This window comes from Rhipicephalus sanguineus, chromosome 1, assembly GCF_013339695.2.
Source record: "Rhipicephalus sanguineus isolate Rsan-2018 chromosome 1, BIME_Rsan_1.4, whole genome shotgun sequence".
In the NCBI taxonomy this organism is placed as follows: domain Eukaryota; kingdom Metazoa; phylum Arthropoda; class Arachnida; order Ixodida; family Ixodidae; genus Rhipicephalus; species Rhipicephalus sanguineus.
The window spans coordinates 66,452,587-66,475,687 of NC_051176.1; the positions used below are offsets into that span (position 1 = coordinate 66,452,587).

At 46.6% G+C, this 23,101-nt stretch overlaps 1 protein-coding gene across 1 annotated transcript in view; it reads left to right on the forward strand.

The window, feature by feature from the left end:
• The window catches only part of LOC119392559 (WD repeat-containing protein 6-like), a 166,109-nt gene that overhangs the window by 8,248 nt on the left and 134,760 nt on the right, over positions 1-23,101 (forward strand). The window contains 5 exon segments of the mRNA XM_049414593.1: positions 2,578-2,665; positions 6,936-7,136; positions 13,334-13,469; positions 15,152-15,445; positions 22,634-22,696. Coding sequence (XP_049270550.1) covers positions 2,578-2,665; positions 6,936-7,136; positions 13,334-13,469; positions 15,152-15,445; positions 22,634-22,696 — 782 coding nt within the window.

Here is a 23,101-nt window from a genome sequence, read left to right on the forward strand (position 1 = left end):
CTTGTTAATGTCTGCCGATGAGGAAAAGGGAATTGGAAAAAAAATGGCTTGCTACTGCTTGCTACTGGTCGAAGTCAAACCCCACACCTTCTGGCTGGTGGGAAAAAGACATGCAACAACCAGGGGAGGAAGATGAGAATGGAAAGGGTGCCCCTTTTTTAACACGAAAGTGTCTTATGCCGAGGTCCATCACGGCTCCACTAACGTATTTCCGTCACGGATATGACGTAAAATATAAAGACCAACAAATGGCAAAGAAAAAACCTAGAAGAAAAAGTTCCGTCACCGGGAGTTGAACTTACGACCCCTCGCTCTGCAGCGCGCGGCGCGAAATGATTCGGCCACAGACGGCACGTTCCTTTGCAACGTTAACGGCGACCAATTTATATACACCATTTGCCGGTGGCGGTACTCAGAGATCGGTGGTACATCAGTGTGTTTTCGTTAGCACTAGTGAGATGGCGCGAAGGGCTCTAAGAGCGCGCTTTAAAGGTCGTCGCCCCATGCGGATTAGCGCGCGCCTCTACAGGGCGTGGTCGCTCATGCGCACGCTTATTTCGTGATCACGGTGGTTTTTATGTCTTGTGCTCTCACCGCAAGTTTGCGTTGAGAGCATGAAGGTCACCTTGCTCATTGCAGTGGCCGCTTTTGCGAAAGGAGCCCGCTGCTCACACAGAAATAAGTTACAACTCTGACAGTTCGCGCTCATCCTGTGTATGTTCGTTCCGTGCATCCTTTCTGCTTGAGCAGCGCATTGCAAGTTTCGAGCTGCTTGCCGTTATTCGCGAGACATTACAATTTGTTGCTGTAGCATTCATTCCTTCGCGCTTGGGGCGAAAGAATGCACAACAAACGTTCAAATACGTCTGTGAAGACACGTTTTGCTTTCGTGTTGTACCGATTCCTATGACAGAGGGATCAGCCATGTTTTTTTCACAACTTCCTTGCATTGTTATTGGTACGTATTTTTAACATCAGTTAGCGCGTACCAACAAGCCCAGCAACAAGTTTTACTGGGCCACATTTTCTGCGTCACATGTGGGGTGATTTAGCTGCCATGGGGGCCATCATCCCTATCACTTTCTTGGGTATTCTATGTGTACTAGACCTGGCCTTGGGAGTGTTAGCCAGTGCCATTCATGGCAATGTATGGGACTGTGACAAAATTCCATTCAGTTAAGACTTGTAATGGGCCATCAACACTATATAGTTGGCACTGTGACAAGGTGCATCGTTTGGTGTAGCCGACAAGTTCGCTTCAGTAGGGTCTGAAATGAAAAATGATCTTGTTATGCATTTCCTGTTTTAACATGCTGTACATGCTTTGGGCCTATCATTGATGCCTTTAGTGGATGTGTGCTTTATTGAAGGGGAAACATTTGGCACCAAGTATTCACAATATTCTTAATTATTCCTGCAAGAAGAAATTGCTTCTCAAAATGTAAAAAAAAAAGTCACAGTTTCACCGCAACGGCGAAGCAATGAATGCAATAGCAACAAATTGGATGTAATGCGAAGAACGGAAAGCAGCTCGAAATTTCCAGCGCAACGCTCAAGCGCAAAGGACGCACGAAAAGAACACACGCAGGGCGAGCGCGAACTATCATGCGTCACAGCTTGACACTTGAAGCGCACTGCTCAAAATTAAAGCAGGACGCACGAAACGAACGAACAGGTACACACAGGACGAGTGCGAACTAACTGTCACAATTGTTGCTTATTTCTATTTGGACAGCATGCTCCTTTCGCAAACGCAGCCGCTGCAGTGAGCAAAGTGACCTTCGTACGCTCTGTGACTTCAGCGTGGACATTGCGGGGAAAGCACAAGACATACAACACCCCGCTCCACCCCCCCTTCTTTCCTCGAGATAAGCGCACGATGGCGACCACGCCCTGTAGGGCGAAGAGCAATGGTGTTACCTGGCAACTACTACCGCGCGAGCAGACAGCGGAAGCGCAAGTATTAGAAGCGAGCGAGCTGGCCGACGCCTTTAAGTGCGCCCGTCACGCTCCTCGCGCCATCTCGCTGGTAATGAAGAAATGCTTATAAGCGCCTGCCGTCTCTGAGTACTGCGGTAAAGGGTGTGTATATAACGCTCGTCGTTAGCTACCTGAAGGATCTGCCTTTGGTGGCGTAGTGGTTAGCGCCATGCGCTGCGGACTGAGAGGTCGCTGGTTCGATTCTGCGCTTCGGAAGCTTTTTTCGGAATTATTTTTCTTTGGGACTTTTATATATATATATATATATATATATATATATATATATATATATATATATATATATATATATATACTTATACATATACGCAGCATGACGGCGGCGACGGCGACAGCAAAAACCAGCTGAGACTGTCCATATAATTGCTATCGCAATAAAAAAATAATAATCTGAATTCCTGACATGGTGTCACTTTGATATGTTTGGTCGTAATGTTCTGTTTTGCTGAACTGCAACATTGGAATTGTCAGGGTCAAACTAGCCAGAATAAGGAATGTTACCTGGAGAAAAGATTTTATGCAAAGCAGCTTTATACAAGTTAGTAATATGCTAATTTTAGTCTTTTGTTTCTGATGCAGTGGGCAAGTCTGTTGCAACATGTGCTGTGTTTGGCTCTCGTTTCCTGACTGTTATGACTGCTGAGGTGTCTCCTTCATCATCTGTGGTGTGAGTCCCTTTTGCTCATATTCAACTTGGTCGACAGTTGGTAAGCACATCGCGCTGGATTTGTTTAAGCCACTCCACAGTGCTTGCGCAGTATGGATGATACCAGTGGTGTGCAAACGTAGTTAAATGGTGTTAAGTACCCTAGACTTGGGGTCGTGGCTTTGGAGCCAGACAGCCAGCCTTCCTGGCAGCATGGTGTCAGTCTCAGAGACTGACACCAAGCGGGACAAACACAGTGAATGAGCTTTACTTAACTGCAGACAGATGCTGACTGCTGCTTCTGCCCAGCACAGCTCCTTGCGCATGCCTGGTCGTGTGCTGCAGACCCGTGCGGACTATGATGGTGATGATGTCGGCAGCACACACTGTTCCTCCTTTTGGTGAAAGAAGAGAGACAAGTCCTCTGTTTCAACGATATCAAGAAGGTCGAAGTCTGGGTCATTTGGTACGTGATGCTAAGGCATAAACCAGTCAAGAAGACGATTGACGAGGGAGAGAAGTGTGTGTTCATTCATTGTGTGTGTCACTTCTCTCCCTTGTCCGTCATCTTCTTGGCTGGTTTATGCCTTAGCGATATTAAGAACTACATTATGGGGGATAGATGGTGGCTGCAACCTCACTCCTGAAGGAAGTGAAAGCGCAGCTAGCATTAAAGGCCAATGGCCTCCCCATTGTACCACAGCCTAGCAGTTAAGGGTCAGGCAGCTGTTGAAGGGCGGCATTGGCCAACTGCCAAAAAGCGTAGTGAGCCTTCTTGATGAGTGTGGGGCAGTGTTTCTGGCTTACTGCAGAGGGGACAAAGCAGGCATGCCTCGTCTGGTGCACACATCATAGCTGCCAAGTCTCCCGGATTTTCCGGGAGACTACTGGATTTTAACCATTTCTTACGGTTGTACGGTTGGTAGGAAAATCTCCCAGAAATTGCAGTTCCTGCTCATTATCTGGCCACATTGAAAAAATCCAACCCAATCTGATCCAGGATCTTTGGGAGCTCATGGCGCATAGCATAATGTCAAAGTAGTAGGGAAGCCCTATTTGCATTGTTTGTTTGGCCACTCTAAGCCATTATAAGACCGCAGCGCCACTATTTACACTTGCGGGGCTGTGCAGTGCCCTGGCGGCTGTAGTCTGATTCAGCGAGCGAATGCTGTGTTCCGGCTTTTTACTGCAGTACTAGACTAACTTAACCCTCTGTCGTTCTCAGTGAGAGGCTTGGTGGGAGCCCTGCTAGCCACTTTGTGGCCACATCAGGGCTGCGAAGGCCTGGTATCAGTCATGGCTTTACACAAAGAGCATGAGCAGAAAAATTACCTTCAAGTATTTTTAAAGCAATACACCAGTGAACTTGGTTACATTTATAGTCACAGAAGTGCAACCATCACGCACACTGTACTGCTTGTGGTTGTGACTTCGGCATTTCATATGGAGGCAAGTCGGATATAGTTGCCCACATTTGATTGCAGAATGCCAGCCACCTTCAAAGCCAATAAAAACAGCAACTGAGCCATTTCTTGAGCAAAGGACAGTGTGACAATGTTGTATGCACGGAGTGCTTGTTTACAAGATTTTTGCTGGTTCCGGTACATGCGCGGTCATTGTCAACGGGTTAATTTTAATTCCTATCTAACTCAGTTGCAAGTCGAGCGTCCTTCCTGTCTTACCTTGGTTTTCGTTGATGTGTTACATCGTCAAGTTTTCGCTCTTCAAAACATATTCTTCTGTTGTGTGCTGCCGAACATGTGGGGCCCTGCTCCGCAAGATGTCTCCTACTTCGGACATTGGGAAACGGTATGCTTCTGCATGGCTGAAAAAAACTGCTATTGTTGGTGAAATGGCAATTCACTACCAGTAATGTGTTTTGACTGCGATTAAACACAGTTTTTGCTGTCGCAGCAGACGGCAGCGATGATATCGAGGCCCATCTTTATGTTATCGTGTCGTGACATATTATGGGCAGGATACGGCCCTATTTGAGATCGCGTTGCTCTGCTTAATACTCTGCAAGGTTAAGCAAGTGGGCATAACATTGGGAAATTGGTCACAATTGCGCTGTCGTCCTTTGATATTCCTGTTGCAAACTGCATAGCCTTCTGCTCGGACAATGTCATTGTTATGATAGGCAAGAGGAATGGCGTAGCTGCAGCGCTGATGGATGTGCAAGAAAGTATAATTAAGGTAGGATGTCTATGCCACCTCATATATCTCGCAGCTGAGAAGGCAACATCACGCCTGCTTTCAAAGGTGGACGCAACGTTAAAGGGACACTGACACAAAAATTATGGCCTTGAATTTTTTTGCTGCAATGTGTTGCTTGGGGCCTGTTCGTCATAACACGGCTCATCAGTTGCTTACGCGTGCGACAGATAATTAATTATAGGCTCCTCATTACCGACCAGTCTCAGTTTCGGTTTGAGAGAGCTCCGAAAACGACAAGCCACTGGGTGCAGCTATCACCACCTAGCGTGTGCAACACTTGACCACATCAGCACACAGAACTGTGACGCATTTCCTCACGGTATGCATCAAGAAGTCCATTCAAACAGGAAACGGGACAGCAGTGTCGCCAAACACAAAACTTTAAACACGTGCGCCGCCGCTATCTTGGCCGCGAAATTTTGTGTCAGTACCCCTTTAATGAAAACCAGCAGATAATGAAGGTAACGAACCTATAGGGGATGTTAATTGTACCATTTTAACTGTATTGTAGTAATTATGATATAAATGTGAAGAAAGTAAAGGGGACGAAAAGTGAACTTGTCAATGGCAGGGACTGATTCTGCAACCTTCGGGTAGTGTGCCCGATTGTCTACCAATTGCACTATGGCGGCGGTCATCCCCCCGGCCACTTTATCGGGTATTTATGTGCATGCAAACCTGCAATTGTTAGTCAGCGCTGTTAGTCAGTGCCTCTCGTAGCCATGATGCCGAGTGTCGAACTTTTTGTGCGTTCCACTCATTTTTTTGCGTGTTTTTTTGTGTGTTCAAAGTGCGCCTTGTAAGCGTACTTTGAAGTCAGAATGAGCCAATCTTGTCGAAGATTTCGCTTAAGTGGTGAAGTAATGATCCTCATTTGTCTTCACTTTTTATTTGCTGCTTTAGGAGGTAGCTTTGTAAAAACAATCTGGCCTCATCCTTAAAGGGCCCGTAAACAGGCTCCGACCTTTTTTTTACACCCGCCAAACAAGCTAGCTAATCCGTACAGTAGACCGCGGCGATCACGTTTTCCGAATATTACAGCGCTGCGCGCCGCGCAGACCCTTCATTTCGAAAAACAATTCCCGCGCTTCTTTCCTACGCCTGACCAATCCTCCTCGTACGCGCAGTGACGTCAACTCGGCGATCGCCGAGTTGACGTAGCACTGAGCTCGTCGATTGGTCTAAACCAGGTCTCAACAAACAGTTGTCAAGTTAACGTCAGTTCCTGTTCCCACCCACCGCTACGAAACTGCGCCTTGTTTTTTGGCCCTGCGGTGATGCGGTTTCGGCCACGCAGTTGACGCGCGTATATTCCTCGCACTGCATAGCACCTGCACTTGCACGTACTTCGCCTTCGACATGAGGCAAAGCGTTGTTCAGTTGCCGGCTGCAAATCGAGCGGGGAGAGGGGAATCTCTGGTAGCTCGGACGGGTCGCGCTTGCTCGCGCGGCAAGCGGGGTTCTCCAGGCTTTTCTCTCGCGCCCCTTCGACCTCTCGGAAAGCAAGCACGCATTCCTGCTGTATTGTGAACTGTCACAAAGGTTTAAAAATAGTGAAGAGCCGAAAACTGCCCGTCAAGTTACGGAGCACGTGCTACAATATAAACAATAAACAACCAGGAGCCACAGCAAGCGGAAGTGCATTGCGACTGATCGAGCTCGCCCATGACGTCAATTGTTGACGTCGTGTCACGTTGCCGAAGTGGGCGGAGTCACGACGACGGGCTACGCCTTTCCCTCCATGTGGCGGAGAAGGGTGGTGAGGCCGCGCGAAAATTTGAAACCAGCTGAAACGGATGTTCTAACCCCTGTAACTTCCTTATTATAGCACGTACTCGCAAAATTCTTGCGGCAGCATGTTCACATAGCAAAAGTGCGCATATTTCTTTTCATTACAATTTTTGGACATCGGGGTTGTTTACTGGCCCTTTAAAGTTTACTAGATTAAATCGCTGCATATCAGTGTGGCTGATGTTGTCAGTGCCCTCTCAGCCAAGTGAAACTGTTGTCGTAACCTCACTATTGTCGGCCCTGTAGGGGTCCAACCAGGAAGATGAGCCCCTTGTGTGTGCAGGTTCAAGGTTATTCTGCAGCCCGTGATGTTTGACGATTGGATCTGGGATGTGGCATGGCTGCAACCAGAGGCGGGTCCGCTCGTCCCTGGCACCAATTTCATGACGCTGGCCCTCTGCCTTGGCCACAACCGTGTCGCCCACTGGGACTGGCAGGCCAAGCAGACGCTCGCAGTCACTTCCTGCAGTGACTACTGCTTACTGTATCCTCTTGCTGCAGCACTAGCAGGTCTCCTTACTTTCATTTGTGGAACTCTGACCAAGTAGGCTGTAGAACGCCTGGTTGTTCAGCCAATCAGTGTTAGCTGAAGCCTGTTAATTGACTCATTGCAAGGAGCCCATCAGATGGAAGCCATTGCTCTCACTTTAGAGTTGATGACTACCGTCTCAGGGTGCCATTATTATGGGCACCCTGAGATCAATGCTCTTCCACCATTCGCTTACCCTTTCAGCAGCACCACCAGACCGGTACATTCTTGCGTTTCTGACCTGTGGGGCTAGTAACGTACCGAGACATTTAGCACTCTCTGCACCCGTTTGTTAGCACTAACATGAAGTTTTCAAGCTCTGAAGTGATCGTGCTATCCATTGTATCTTTCTGGAAGTGTATTTTCTCCTTCCTATTCGTGTGCTCTTTCAAAATTTTTTTTCATAAGGGGCCGCAAAATGCACCTTGTCACACCTTGGAGGCATGGATGGGTCAAAGTGAGGTTTGTACTTCACACGACACTGAGTCTCCATTAAAAAAATTGTGCCTCAGCAAACAGCCATCCTTATTGTGTTGCTGCCATCTGTCATATGTTTCTGTATGGTTTTTTAAATCTCCAATTATGCTATGAGCTGTGGCGCTGGTGTTTTGAGAATCTCATGGACTGTGAAATGAACACAGATATCTTGGTCATAAGAAAGATCAATCCTGAATGTTCTTTCTAAGCAGAGATAACGGAACTAAAGCTTTCTTATTTTGGCTATGTCGTGCGATGTACCAGTTCTGTGGAGCAGAAATATCTATTGGCCATAGTGAAGGCAAAAGAAGACGAGGCTGGCCATGCGCACGATCGTTAGGTGGCATTCTGGCGGTGAAATCGAAACGTCTGGAAGAACTCAAGATCTTGTATTTAATAGGACTCATTGGCAGACCTGTACTCATAGTGCCACCAGGTGTAGCCAGTGACTCGACAGTACTTAACAGCAACCACAACAACATGTATGGATGCTCTCAACTCAGATAATTGACATTGATGGTGACAAGTTGCAGAAACCCAGCCATCTGAAGTGCCAGTGGGTTAGGCAGCAGAAGAACTGTTTTATTAAACACTGTGAAAATGACATTTTTACAGCGGTTTAATAATGTCGACATCTTGTGGATGACTTCCTGCTTTGCAAAATTTGCTGCTGGTGAAATTTGTGTGAAATTTTAGGCACATTGTTCATTCCTTGTGTGCTGTTGGGTATCGGATATCTCGGCCTGCTGCCACTTCTTCGCAGAGCTGATAGACGAAGCGATCGAGGCGACAGTGAGTTAATGCAACATTTATGTACAAAATATACAAGGGTATTAAATAATTTGCACAGGAGCCAAGAGCTTAACGGGCTCGCACTGAGATGAGACGATGACCTGGAACCTCAGAATGACGTTCATAATCTGAATAAAAAAACATTTTACCATGCATGTACCCTTCCTTCTCCCTGTTCTGATGCAAGAGGTGTACTTATATGCTGCTTGAAGGAAATACTTGGTTTTTAGTCTGGGCTGTGGTTTGTCCCCTCTCTTCTAATGTCTTGTTTGTCACACTGTTTCCCCAGCAAGTATGGACCAACCAGCCCAATTATGCATGCTTCTGCATGTCATCCATCCCGTGGAAAGCTGTCCAACTCTTTCTTGTTTTGCATCACGAGCAGGCAACTACTGAAAGAGGCTTCAGTGTCAGCCATCAGGTCTGTGTCGAAAAATTTAGTGGATGATCATGTATGTGTCACAGCTAATCATTTGCTCTGCAGTAAACAAGGCTGGTGGTGCCCCAAATGTTGGAATAATGAAGGAGTTTCATAGGTCTTTCTCAGCCACACACAACCCTTGGGCCTATTGGAGGTTATAAAAAAAAACAAGTATGCAAGCAGCAGCCACTTTGAAGAAGAGATACACGGTATCAAGAATAAGGACAGGAAGCTGGAAGGAAGAATTGCTGATTTAACAGCCTGTGCCAACAACCATGCTGAGTGGGCAGAAGCTACAAGTGACATCACCTTGATTGTGAAATTCAACAGGTTAAGAAAAATGACAAAATAAAATACTCCAGAGCATGCAGAAACGGTGTACAAGTTGAAGGTAAAGCTTCGAGAACTTAATCTTGAGTCTACTTTTTCAAAGTGGGCCTCTTTGTGTCTGTGCGCGTTCATTCGCAGATTGTGAGGTGAATCAGTTTAAGCAAACCAGCAAAATAGATGTTGAAACCTGCAGACAATGTAGTGCAATGAAACCTACAATAAAGAAAAATGAGCTGAGAAAGAAGCCGCGGAAACTTTTTTAGTTTGCTGTTGATTGTGAAAAATGTGCCTGTTTTCGCTTGTGTACAGTAAAAGGTGGTGTTGTCTTTTTTGACAATCAACTTCATGGAAATTCTTTGTTATGGCCTTGGAAAGTCCTAAAGGGACAGACAACTGATTTTTCTCGACACATTTTTTTACGGCGCGACAGGAAGCTCACCCTTCGCAGTGTTTGTAGCTGCAGTAGTCAATCCCAAAAGCACATAGTTATTTTACAAGCAGTATTTTTCTATCTGAAAGGCTCTAAACACGGATGTACACCTGTCGGCAAAATTAGTCGGGACGCATGAGCGACGACCGCAATCCGGTAAAACTGCATCGCCGCGCCATCTGACGCGGACAGTGCGCGTGCGCGTCCTTTCAATCTCGCAGCCATATCTTTTTACTCACTTGCATGTAGCGTTTTGCGCCAGGCGTCGCTTTTTTTTTTTTCAATCCTTGACACGCTCAATTCGACGGGGGCAAGGTGGTGGTGAAGTGTACGCGGCTCGCTATGCCCTGATTAAAGAGACAGCGTATCCTGTCTCACTGTGAAACCAGTGCCACTCACATCATAACTTCTCTTCTCTGCACGTTCGTTTTAGTTGAAGCGTACCATGTGATACTGAAACACTAACGAGGGCACTGAAATTGAAAAGCCGTTGAGCCGAAAGAATGCTTTAGTTTATTAACATAATATAACAAGACGCAGGCAGCTCAATTTACACATGTAACCAAATACGCGAATCGACTAGAAAAAAAAGAAGAAAAAAACGCTCGCTGTAATCGGCGAGTGTATAGAAAGCATGTAAATCACAACGCGTTCCGCGTGGCTGCAGAATGTTACAAAAACACGTGGCAGCAGTGATGAACTCAAAAAGGCAGAGCGACATCTCAAAAGAATACAGCGTGTTTATCAATGAGTAGAAATTCCCTGCTTCTCTGTACTCTGTGTGAGCTCTTCGAACCACGATAAAACGAGAAGGACGTTTGAGCTTCGCCTCCAAGAGTAGAACACGATAGCATGATCGGGCCTAGTTGGCATCGCCTTCTCCATAATTAGCCTCGGCGTGCCGTGAGGAAAAGAAAGCCTCTTCGCCTAATATTGAACACACTTTTGCCACGCAGAACGTGCTGATTTTTCTCGCACTACCAACGCCGCTTACGTAGACAACCACACCGGAATTTCTACAAAAGGAGCTTTTAACACAAGCACATTAAACGAAAAGTTTGGCTGCTCTTCGTTGTCTGTGAAGCGAGCCACGTACACTTCACCGCCACCATGCCCCTGTCGAACTGAGCGCGTCACGGATTGAAGAGAGAAAGCGACGCCTAGCGCAAAACGCTACATTTAATCACTTGGTCCGCTGCAAGTGAGTAAAAAGATATGGCTGCAAAATTGAAAGGACGCACATGCGCACTTTCGACGTCAGATGGCGCGGCGATGCAGTTCTATCTGATTGCGGTCGTCGCTCGCACATCACGACTTATTTTGCCGACGGGTGTACCTTGCCTTAGCAACGCTAAGAATTGATAGCGATGCCGCCAGCGCTTCTCGCGATTTGTGAAAGCTATCGTTGTTCTGCTTTCACAGGAGTTCCTGTAACTATGCTTAACCACCTTTATTTATAGCTTTTCAACTAGTTTTGAAAATAACAAGCTGTTACAATGAGATGATGTGGCATTATACACCTTCCCTGTATCTGTACTGCGTTATATGCTCATGTGCCCAAGGTTGCCTGCGCCTGTGTCATGGGTGGCTTGTCCCGGCGTCGTTATTCTCTTGATGCACAAGGCAAGTCATCGAAAACGTCACTACGCATATACGCGGCCGCGCTGAGTAGCAGCGTGCATCATTTCTGAGACGAAGTGTCGGTAGCAAAACTATGTCGCTCCAAAATCTTAGCGACCTGGAAACTGCATGCATGGTTGCATGAGCACGCTGAAAAGTTGCTCAAGACGTGCTGACGAGCATGGGATCATTACGTCACGCGAAGGCAGTGCCACTTTAATGCATACTACTAACGCAGGCCTATATGTACATTTTTATGGAGTAATACTTTTTAATATAGAGAAACGAACAATGTTTCAATACTAACAAACGAATCGTCGACCGTGGACAGCAATCAATGGCCACATGGCCAGGTTCATCGGATCGTTCATGTTTTTGCCGCCAGAGGTGCCACAGGTCATTTTTCGCGACTTTCAATTAAGAGATAAAAATATAAATCCACCTCTCACGAAAAAAATGCCAGGCCTGCGCTGAAACCGCAGCACAGTCACAGCGAAAGCTGGAAGAGCGGCGTTTCTAGAGCCCGTTGTAAGCTCTCTTGGGGCTACTAATATAAGTACACTAGCAAGGTACCCACTACGCCATAAATCACAATTTTTGTGAAGTTGGGAAGCACCTGCTAAGCCATTATTCATCATTCTGCGGAGAAGCGAGGCACCAGCTACACGTCCGTAAGGCATTATGCGCACTTTGTTGACGCGACGACTGATGACGATGAAGAATTATGGCTCAGCCCTTTGTAATGGGTTGGAAGCTTTAAACAGCCCACCAGTTATATAATTTGTATTGGGTGACGCCCACTCGCTATTTCCCTTTCCCGTCATGCTGTATAACAACGTTGATGTGAGAGAGAGACGGGGGGGGGGGCGAAGAACTTTATTGAGACCCTGAGGAAATGGATCATGCGCTTATGGGCTTCCTTGGCAACCAATACAAGTGCACTTGCGAGGAACCCACTACGCTATAAATCATTGTAATTTTACTGAGACCCCGAGGAAATGGATCATGCGCTTATGGCCTTCCTTGGCAACCAATACAAGTGCACTTGCGAGGAACCCACTATGCTATAAGTCATTGTAATTTTTGAGAAGTTAGAGCAGCAGACACTCTGCCATTTTTCGTCATTCTACGGAGAGCCGTGGTACCTGCTAAACGCATGTAAGGCATTATGCGCACTTTGTTGATGCTGTGCCTGATGACGATGAAGAATTATGGCAGAGCCCTTTGTAATGGGTTGGAAGCATTGAACAACCTACTCGTTGCGCAATTCGCATTGTGTGACGCCTGGTTACAGAATTCGCGTTGTGAGACGCTTAGTGCTTATTTTACTCTTCTACCACGCTATATTGCATATGCTAATGTGGTTCCTTCCCAGCATGAAGCCTGTATAGGACCTTTTTGCAAAGCACTTTCAAGCACCGGCATGGCTCAGAGGTTGAATGCTGGGCTCCCACGCAGAGGGCCCTGGTTCGAACCTCGTTCCATCCTGGCATTTTTTTCTTATTTCGTTTTTTTCTTATTTCGAGCGATACTGGTTACGGACACCCGCGACGGCGGACAACTACGGCGCCAAAAACGGCCGGTGAAATGATCTCATAACAGCTTTCGCTGTAAAAAGAGGGTTGGTTTGAATCAATGCGACGGACAATCTTTCCATCAGTGGAGATCATCTCATTTCATGTTCTGGGCAATTGTTGGTCCCTTTAATAACCCTTGAGTTTTTTTTCACAATTGCTCTAAATACTGCCATTCTACTACAGCACTTTCCACATGAAAGTTACAAAAGCTTGCATGTTATTGCCAGTCCTTTGTTGCACAGTCATGTGAAGGAGCCTAAATTGTGTTTAATTGCCAAGCGTCATTGGCATAATTATCAAAGTGCATGGGCACAGCTATTCTAAGTGGCCTGGCGTTACTTAACTGCTTTTGGCGTGGCCATGTGTAAACAGATGCAGATTTGTAGTTGCCAGTCAGTGCATTTAGAGTATAGTTATTCCACGTTCCTGCCAGTACGTATTAACGAATATCTGCTGTATTATGCCAGCAGCAGTCCACTTTCCTTGACAGTAGGCTGCACTCAAGATATACTGCACAATTGGTTGGTGCTTCCTGGAAGCAACTGATTGCTGTAGTGGGAACAGTTTACCGGGAAGTGCTACTCTGGGTGCCATCTCAAGCATCGCCTGCACCTGTTCTTCACAGGCTCACTGGTCACCAAGTAAGTTACCTGTCTTCTTCGATTCAAGTTTGAAGTTTGAGCACATTGCTTTCTATACAAAGCCGAGAAAGATATGAAAAAATAACCATGTTGTCTCTTATAAATTGGTGTTCTGTGTGCTTTCCAGGCTTTCAGTGTAATTTGAATATTGTTAGAACATTTGCTAATACAGGGGTGAGACAGCTGCGCATATTGCGCATTTTTGATACGATTCTGTTTTCCTGCGCGAAGCTGCTCCAAAACAGCCTCAAAAGCAAAAATTTTGTTGCCCACGTCAGCTTCAGTGGGGAAAAAAGGCTGAGTTAACAACATGATTTTCCAAGCTGCACCAGGGATACCAAGAAAATGAAACATTCGCAGAACACATAGACGCGCCCAGGCGTGTTTCTTCTATACATCTTTCTAATGAAGGCGCCCATGGTACCGCCATAATCTCCTCTGGACTGTTGTAAATATGCGTGACCCCGCAAAAATGTGCTGCCGTGCCCCGAGCATGCTGCTTCTAATCGCTAGGCTGTGTGTTCTGGTGCTACTGTCGCTTAGCGAAAACTACTGAGTGGCATGCGTAACGGAATTGACTCTCAGGTTCTTTGTGGTGCGTAGCGTGTCGCTCGGTCGCTGCTGTTTTCGGGTCGACGCTGCTGCGTGTGGTCACCTAAGCGCGCGTTTGCCGTGGGCGAGTACCTTGTTCCATCAACGTGGCGTCACTACCTTCCTGCATGCGACGCGTCTCTGCGATGCTCTAGCGCGTGGGTCCTCAAACTGGGTTCACGGAACCCAGTTTAGGACATCTTAGGCTTCCGCAAGCAGCCAGAACGAATGCAACCTGCTCCTGTGTTACCCCCATTAGCAACTAATTTATTTATTTAGACAAGCAAATTTGCATTGCATTATGCATTCAACGAAGCCATCGCATGCCGCATCCGCACATCGGGTGGCTGCCGGTAGCGAGAGACCCACGTGGTAGCAGCACTAAAGACTCATCTAGTGCGCGCCATGAAACTTGACATGATTTGTGGACCCATGGTGACAAAATGCGCGGAGTGCTGGTAATTCATGCTCGTGAGCGTTCAACCAGTTCAAGCGAAATTAGCATTTTTTAGTCTGTTTGTTTTTGTTGTTGTTGCAATGCTATTACTTCTAGTCCTCTAAAGAAAAGTTGCAACAAAAAGCAAGGACAGAGCCATTTTTAGAGCAGCACAAGAAACTTCGTCATCTTGTATGAAATGACTGCTACAGTAAAAAGCTTATGCTTGAATCTCACCAAATCTGATAAAGTGTTCATGCTGTACTTATTCACATTTTCACCAAAAAGCTATTGCATTTAGTTATCTGAATAAAAATGTTGCAATTGTTATCACGCACGCATGGCTTTTTCTAGCTACTTTTACTGCCTTTGGCTCAGTTTGGCTACTTTTTGGCTGGTCTTTCCAGTTGTATGGCTGTTTTTTGTGTTTTTGATTTGGCAACACCAGTTATGAAGAGCGTTCACAGTATGGTTATAGCTTTATGGAACCACCCCTAATACGCAGCTTGTCTTCAGAGCTAACAGGCAGTGTGATGTTGTCGTGACCTCAGCGTAACTTTAAGATATGTGCCACTGTCATCTTTTAGGCTGTTGATTCTTGAGGCCAGAGAGGTTGGCCCATGAATGCTATTGCATGTTGCCCATTTGTTCGCAGGGTGTGATCTTCTCGGTCAGCTTCCATGTGCCACAGCGGCTACTGTGCTCCACATCAGACGACCGGTCACTGCGTGTCTACCGGTTCCATGAGGCTGGTGGGCCAGGCAACACCTTACCAGAACGAGCGGGCACCAGCAGTGCCACCACAAACTCGGGAACTGCCTCCCTGCTGCCCTTTGGGCCTGCTCAGCTGGCCAGTGGGTGGTTCAGTTCAGTGCACGCACTCTATGGCCACGAGTCACGGGTGTGGCGGGCTGCCATCTTGCGCAACTGCTATCTCAGCGTTGGCGAGGTGAGAGTACTATTGATCCCTGAATCAGCTCTGCACAGAGACAATGCAATTTATAGTTATAGCAGCACTGTATATTTCTTTTTTCTTTTTGCAATACTTTTTACACAAGGTAGGAGTGTGGCTGCTACAGTAATAAATACAGTGAAACCTCGATCATGCTTGCCCTGGTTTTGTGACGACCTGCATTTTACGATGAATTGGTTTGATCCCGGCAAAACACCTATAGAAATAATGTATTAAAAACCTTGATCATATGACACAATTTTACGCCGACCTCGCCTGGTATGAGAACTCTCTGGTGCTGTCCAAGAAAAAAAATCCTTTTCTTTACTCGGATCTAACGCTCACAAAACTTTCACTGGTTCTAAATAAAAGTCTACCTGAGTGTAATGACACCAGGGTGTGTTCAGATAAGAAGTCGGTGCATGTCCGCGAACCCCCTTTAATTTCGCTGAGGAAAATATATTTTGCTGTTTGAGTCGCCAGGGCCACGAAACCATTCTTAGTTTTGCAAAACAGAATTTTGCCTAAGTCAAAAAAATTCGGAAGTCTCCGCTCAGCAGAACCGCTTTTTGCAAATTGCGTGAAAAATGCGAATTGACGAGGTCCTACAAAATAACTGTTGTAGCTGTGAGTCTCAAAATTTTTCTTGGCATACTATGAGTAATGCGTGTTTACAGAATGTTGTTACCTTGCAATTTTGTTGCCCATATAATATGAAAAAAAATCGCAAATACGGCACATTGCTCAATAATGCTCTAGTTTCAGATTCTTTCACTTCACGTCTATATTACTCAGAACTGCAAAAATTAGTTTAACAGTTGTGTTAAATATGATTGCCGAGAATGATGTCAAACGCAAACCAAAAATGTATAAGTGAAGGCATGTCTCTAAAAATTCAATACAGTCGCCGACCGTTTATTCGGACGCCGAAAATTCGGACATGCTCGTTTCTTCAGACACCTTCGCGGCACCGCCACTCGTCCCATTGAAGTAATGTAAACTCACGACCGAAAATTCAGACGCCCCACAGCCCGCCGTTCGATTTTTCGGACTCCGGCTGGCTGATAGAGTGCGACGTTGAACGCCATAACAAGCTGTCAGCAATGTTTACAATATTTTTACTAGGTTGCCAGCACTGAAATGTTGCACTGGCTATAACTGGAGGTCGTGCCAGTGTCAAAAAATCCACGCAGAAGTTACCGATCTCGACGGCTATGTTTGTTGGCTACAAGGAGGTTATATACTATTTCTTCTGGAGTGGAGGTGGCGCCCCCGTAAGTGAAGCCGGTCGCCGCCATATTGCAAAAGGAAAAACTCGGAAGCAGACGACGGAGTGCGCTCCGTTGCCCCGCCGTCGCAGTTGTCTTTGGGGACGGTGGCATGCTTTTGTAAAGCAGTTAAACATTCTACGAGGCCATGGCGACTTCGTGCGTCGCTTATGGCTGCACAAATCGCAATAAGAAGACGCCTGGGATCACTTTTCACGTGTAAGTGTCCTCACTTAGTTCTCTGACGATTGTCTGTTTTTCGTGCATGCTGTTAAACTGGAAACAATTTGTAAGGTGCGCATACATGTAATACATGCGTGCAGTTGTATCGACGAAAATTTTACGCTTTAAATGTTCGCTGACACGACGTTGTACGTGATTTTTAAGTGTATACACGAAGTGGGTGCAGTCTAGCTGGTCGTACCGAGCAATATTGGTACGAGTAGGAAGTCAGAACGCCCTTAGAATTCTGAGCTTTCTGGTGTTTTCTTGCAAGTCAAGACTGACGGCGTGCATGCATATTTATCCGGTGCATGAATATCGAATTTGATGGATGTTTATCGAGGAATTGGCAAACGCAACATTCCATGACGTGATTATCCGTGTTACATGTTTCCAAAAGACTGCGCGCAGCGTTCTACCTGGGAACGTGCCGGTCGAAGAAGTGGTTAGAGAGCTAAGGACGGTTACCAGCTCGACCAGCTCTGACCACCTCTGCTCCATGTAAAACAATTTTATCTCTAAAATAAGGTGCCGCCCGTTTCATGGCCGATACCCCGCGGTGGGTTGCGCCAGATTGCCAAGGAACAACCAACCAACCAACCACCTCTGCTCTATTCACTTCGCAGAATGCTGCTTCGACAGAACGGGGCAGACGGCCTGGCACCTACAATTTGTACCTACAATTTTTCCTGCTTTCCCAGCGCATCTACAAAAGCCTGTTAGTTTCTACCTCCTTGACGTAGCTTCAACACAAATAGTTACGAAAAGAAAAAAATGCGGCAAAAGCAAGATGTAACTCTTTTGAAATCCGACCAAACCGAAATCGAAACACCGAAGGACGCGGCTGCTTTACTTTTTTATGCGTCTAGTCTGAGAGGGCGAGAGCTACCTCGTTTCGAGGCTGTGCGCGCTGCGCTTGCCGTGATGGTACACGTCGCCCACGTAGGTTAATGCTTGCGAATCCTCCTTCTGGCCAAATGTTCGCGTGATTGATGTGTGCTTATGTAAAGAGAATAAGTGCGTTCCACGTTAGCTTGTGGTTACCCCTTGAACACTGACGCCGTTACAACACAAAAACCCAGTTCCTAGTAACACATATGTAATTACAGCGCGCTCGATATACGAAGCACCCCTTCGACAACAGATTATTCTGAAAGTCTGCAGCTGACATAATAGTATGACATAATTTGTTTCATAAACGAGAAGGGGCAACTGTTCGTGGGTTTAAAGCAGTTTCCATCTCATTTTTTGATTGTGGGACTGCAAACCAACGCGCGCGCCGCGCGTATTCCATTGCAGTCTATGGCGGTCGCGCCGTGTTTTTCCTCTAGCTACATGGCCGCCGGCGGCTTCACTTGCTCCCGTTGGCGGCGGCCGGGACTGCCACTCCAGAGGTTCTATAGAACCTCCTTGGTTGGCTACACGTAACGGTTGCCTTTTGGCTTTAGCCAGTCACGTATCCATTGAACGGCTACCACGGCCAAACAGCAGGCCAAGCCAAGCCAAGCTTGGAATCGGCTCTGTGCGGCGTTTGAGGCGAATGACAGCGCGTACGAGTACGACGCGGATCCTAATTCGGACGAAGAGAGTACGGCAACAGATTACAGAAGCACTGCAACATCAACTAGACCAACATCGTTTCCTTTTGGCGTGTGAGGGTTTGCGTTCTCATGTTTCTGTGGCTAGGCCTGATCTGCATCCCGAGCTTTGTGTCCTGCTCGTGCGAGGCCTGATCTGCTGAAATTGCTCCGACGCTGCCCGTTCCATGTGCGCCGTCGGAACTAAAGAAACGCAGCAACTACAAGGCCCTGACGATGGCGAAAAAAAGCGGCGATTATTCGCCAGGTGGAAGTTGCTTGGGAGTTTTCGCCGAGTTGGGCGATGAGATCATCCGTCAGCTACTCCAACCAGCGCATGTGGACTGCCGTGATGACGCACCTCCCACACCACAGCCATCAAATGCGGATTTAGCGTAGGCTGTTGCAGTGCTATTGCCGACCCGCAGGGGTGGCCAAACATTGGCTGAAATACAGGCCGACTTGGTCGCGCGTAAGCGTACATGTGTACAGACGCGCACTAACAAGTTTTTTCCGGCCGCTGGGCCAATAAAAGTGCTTTTTTCTGGTGAATCCTTTTTTTCGGACTCCCGATTATTCGGACTTTTCAGCGGTTCCCGCCGAGTCCGAATAAACGGTCGGCGACTGTATATTGAAATGCAATTAAAAATAAAAGCTATCTTCGATTTTTAACATGAAAGTGTTTTATGCCGGGGTCCACCACGGCTCCACTGACATATTTCCGTCACGGATATGACGGATAATATAAAGATCGTAAAATATAAAGTCTAACAGTTGGCAAAGAAAAAAACCAGAAGAAAAAGTTCCATCACTGGGAGTCGAACTTATGACCCCTTGCTCCGCAGCGCGGGGCGCGAAACGATTCAGCCACAGACGGCACGTTCTTTGCCATGCTAACGGCGAGCTATTTATATACACTATTTGCCCGTGGTGGTACTCGGAGATCGGTGGTACATCAGCGTGTTTTCGTTACCACTTGAGAGATGGCGCGAAGGGCTCGAAGAGCATGCTTTAAAGGTCGTCGCCCCACGCAGATGAGCGCCTCTACAGGGTGTAGTCGCTCTAGCGCGGGCTTATCTCGTGATGGTGGTTTGTACCTCTTGTGCTCTCACTGCAAGTTTGCGTCGAGAGCGTGAAGGTCACTTCGCTCACTGCAGCGGCCACTTTTGCGAAAGGAGCGCACCGCTCACACAAAAGTTACAGCTGTGACAGTTAGTTCGCGCTCATCCTGTGTATGTTCGTTCCGTGCACCCTTTCTGCTTGTGCAGCGCGTTGCAAGTTTCGAGCTGCTTGCCGTTACAGTTTGTTGCTGTAGCATTCATTCCTTTGCGCTTGGGGCGAAAGAATGCACAACAAACGCTCAACTACGTCCGTGAAGACACGTTTCACTTTCGTGTTATACCGATTCCTATGACAGAGGGATCAGCCATGTTTTTTTTAATACTCCCCAGAATTAAAGCCCACTGTGTGCTCTAACTTAATCTGCAAAAATATGTTGCATTATTTTTGTGAGATCGGAGTTACAAAGCGGCCAATGTGTCCAAATTTACGTTCATGTGATGAATGAGCGAGCATGTAGCTAGAGTTGCCATTGTCATAATTTTTATGTCTTCAGTATGTTCTCCAGGGGTGAGACAGCTGCGTATATTGCGCATTTTTGATACAATTCCGTTTTTCTGCGCCAAGCTGCTCCAAAAGCATGAAAATCGCAAAAATTGCGCCGAACTTCTGCAAAACAGCCTCGAAAGCCAGAATTTCGATGCCCATGTCAGCTTCGTTGTGAAAAAAGGCTGAGTTGACAACATGATTTTCCAAGTTGCGCCTATAGCAGCGCCTGGAATACCAAGAAAATGAGACGTTCGCAAAACGTGTAGACGCGCCCAACTGTGTTTCTATGCACCTTTCTAATCGGGGCTCCCATGATGCCGTCATAACCTCCTCTGGGTTGTTGTAAATATGCGTGGCGCCCCCAGAAAGGTTCTGCCGTGCCCCGAGCGTGCTGCTGCTTTTCGCTAGGCTGCGTCTTCTGGTGCTATTAAGTGGCATGCGTAGCGGGAATGGCTCTCAGGTTCTTCGTTCTGCGTAGCGTGTTCCTCCGGTCGCAATGGTTTTCGCGTCGACACTGCTGTGTGTGGTCACCTACGCACGTTTGCTGCGGAATTGTTTGTACCGTTACGACCCATACCGTGCACGGGAGAGGCATCACCCTTGTTGCATCAAAGCGGCGACAACTAGCTTCCTGCATGCGGGGCGTCTCTGCGATGCTCTGGCAGTTTTTCACGCCGAAGCCGGCAGCGGACTGATGCGAAGCACCTTTGTGTCGTTCCCCAATAAAAGCGTGCAGTACGCTTACAACGGCGCTATGCTTGCAGTACCGTACGCAATAGTCAGTGCAAGATAGTTTTATGAAATACTCAATGCGGCGAGGTACCTTGGCGCCCGCGCCGCGCTCTCGAAGGCTGTCCTGCACGAGGGGGCAGCGAACGGCGGTAGCGCTCCTTTGTTCTTGCCTGTTCAAAGCGTGCAGTAGGTTTGACGCTACGCCAACTGGGCGGCGGAGCTGAAAGTGCTTATTGTGATGTCCTCCTTACAAACACTGACCTACAGGAAGCTCTGGAGAAGCTTGAAAAGCTAAATAAGCAGATCTACAAAAAAATTCAGTTTCACCGTAAGTAAAGCAATGAATGCGATAGCGTCAAATTGTAATATACGAAGTAAGGCTGGCAGCTAACTAACACGTATGGATCCGATCTCGCGTCACTACAAAACGCTGGTGTAAGAGAATATGGCTGCTTAAAGGAGAGAAGCGTTGAGATATCACAGCGCTTAGCAGGGTGTACGAGCCGTCTGTGATACCAGTCGAGATAGCGCGCACGCCAGCGATTGCGACCGCACCCTTAAAGTCAAAGTCCACAGTTGCTGCTCGAGCGACTCCCCTCCCTGGCGTTTCTTTGTGCTCCTTCAAGACGGGCGGCGCGTTTCCTCTCTTCATGAGTAGCACTCAACAGCAGGCCTGGCATGCGGTGTTATGTTATTGCATGCGCCCTCCGTGCAACGGGGATCGGTTGGCTCTTCTCATCTCTGGCTCAGCCGCGTTCGTTGCCCTCGCTCGCGTGCTTTCACCGAAGGGTAAAACATGATGGGCGGGGGATGTTATCGATTTGGACTTTATATGGAACATGACTGCGATGCCAACAGCAATAACCAGTTCAGAATGTCCATATAAATTGCTATCGCAATAAAAGCCAAAGCAGTAATCTGCTAAATTATATCACTGATCTTTAAAAGGCCTACTGCTATGTAACTGCAATTCTTGTGCAATCACATTCTTTTTGTCATTTTTTTTTTCAAATTTTTATGAAGCGAACCTAGTTTGCAGAACTTTTTTTTTTTCAATTATTTCATGCATTTCTTACTCGGGCTAGATAGGTGGCATAGTATTTAAAGAAGTAGTATAGTTCATACCTGGCGATACTTTCTCCAAAGGCTGCTTCAGTGTTACGTCTATCCTAGGCCAATTTAAATATGTACTTGTCCCCCAAGTTGCTACTAGTCTTTTTTTCAAGCTCCTGAGATATGAAAAAAAATTCTGCTAACTGCTCCAAATCAGGGTTCTTCTGCTCCAAAATTGAAATTTTGCTGCTCCAAAAACTGCCCTGGTTCTCTCGTGTTCATGAAACATCAAACTGACAGAAGAAAGATGAAGAGTTGCTTTAAAGTGCAAATTTGTACATATGCATGTTTGTGCTCGTTGTAGTATTGTTCCTGGCGAAAGCATTTATGGGAAAAAGTTAGTCTTCTGGCGTCTTTATGTCAGAGAGTTTCTTCTGGCATAAAGCTCATTAACAAGGCGCTATACAAATATTTTATACTTTCAAAGTTCCACTCATAGCTAACCTTTTTTCTTGTGCTTGTTCAGATAGTGCTAAATGCTCGCTCTTAGCTGTGAAACTGAGCCATAAATCTCAGGGGAGTACAAGAAGCGCATGAATACTCACATAGGCTGCTTAGTAGAGGACTGCCGGGCAGTAGTTGACTGACAGACGTGAAAGCTCATGTGCTGTTGCGATTTAAACCTTTCTGAATCGTATTGAACTGTTGTTTTTTTCGTTGTACAGGATGGTCACATCTGCTTCTGGGGCTTGCCAGGAAACCTCATCAACAGAATGACAGCACCAGGGGTAAGTTTTTCTTTCTTCTCGGCCAGTTCAAGGCACTCTTTTGGCATGACTCACAAAGTGCCTTCAATGGCAGACTGTTAAACATCATTGTGTACGGTATGGATATTTAGAATTTAATACATGCGCTTAAGATTTAACAAAAATAAAATTAGAGTGCCTGCATGCTAATTATGTTGTCATCGGCTGTTATGGATACCATATTTACTCAAATGTATCGCAGCTGTGATTGCAACATGAGGAGCGTCTGTTCAATCATGTGAAATATAAATAAAAATGTAAATAAAATACAGTCAACTGCCGATTTTTCAGACGCCCGATTTTCCGGACATGCTCGAAAATTCGGGCACTTTCGCGGCACCGTCACCAGCCCCATAGACTTCAATGTATTAGAACGTCCAAAATTTC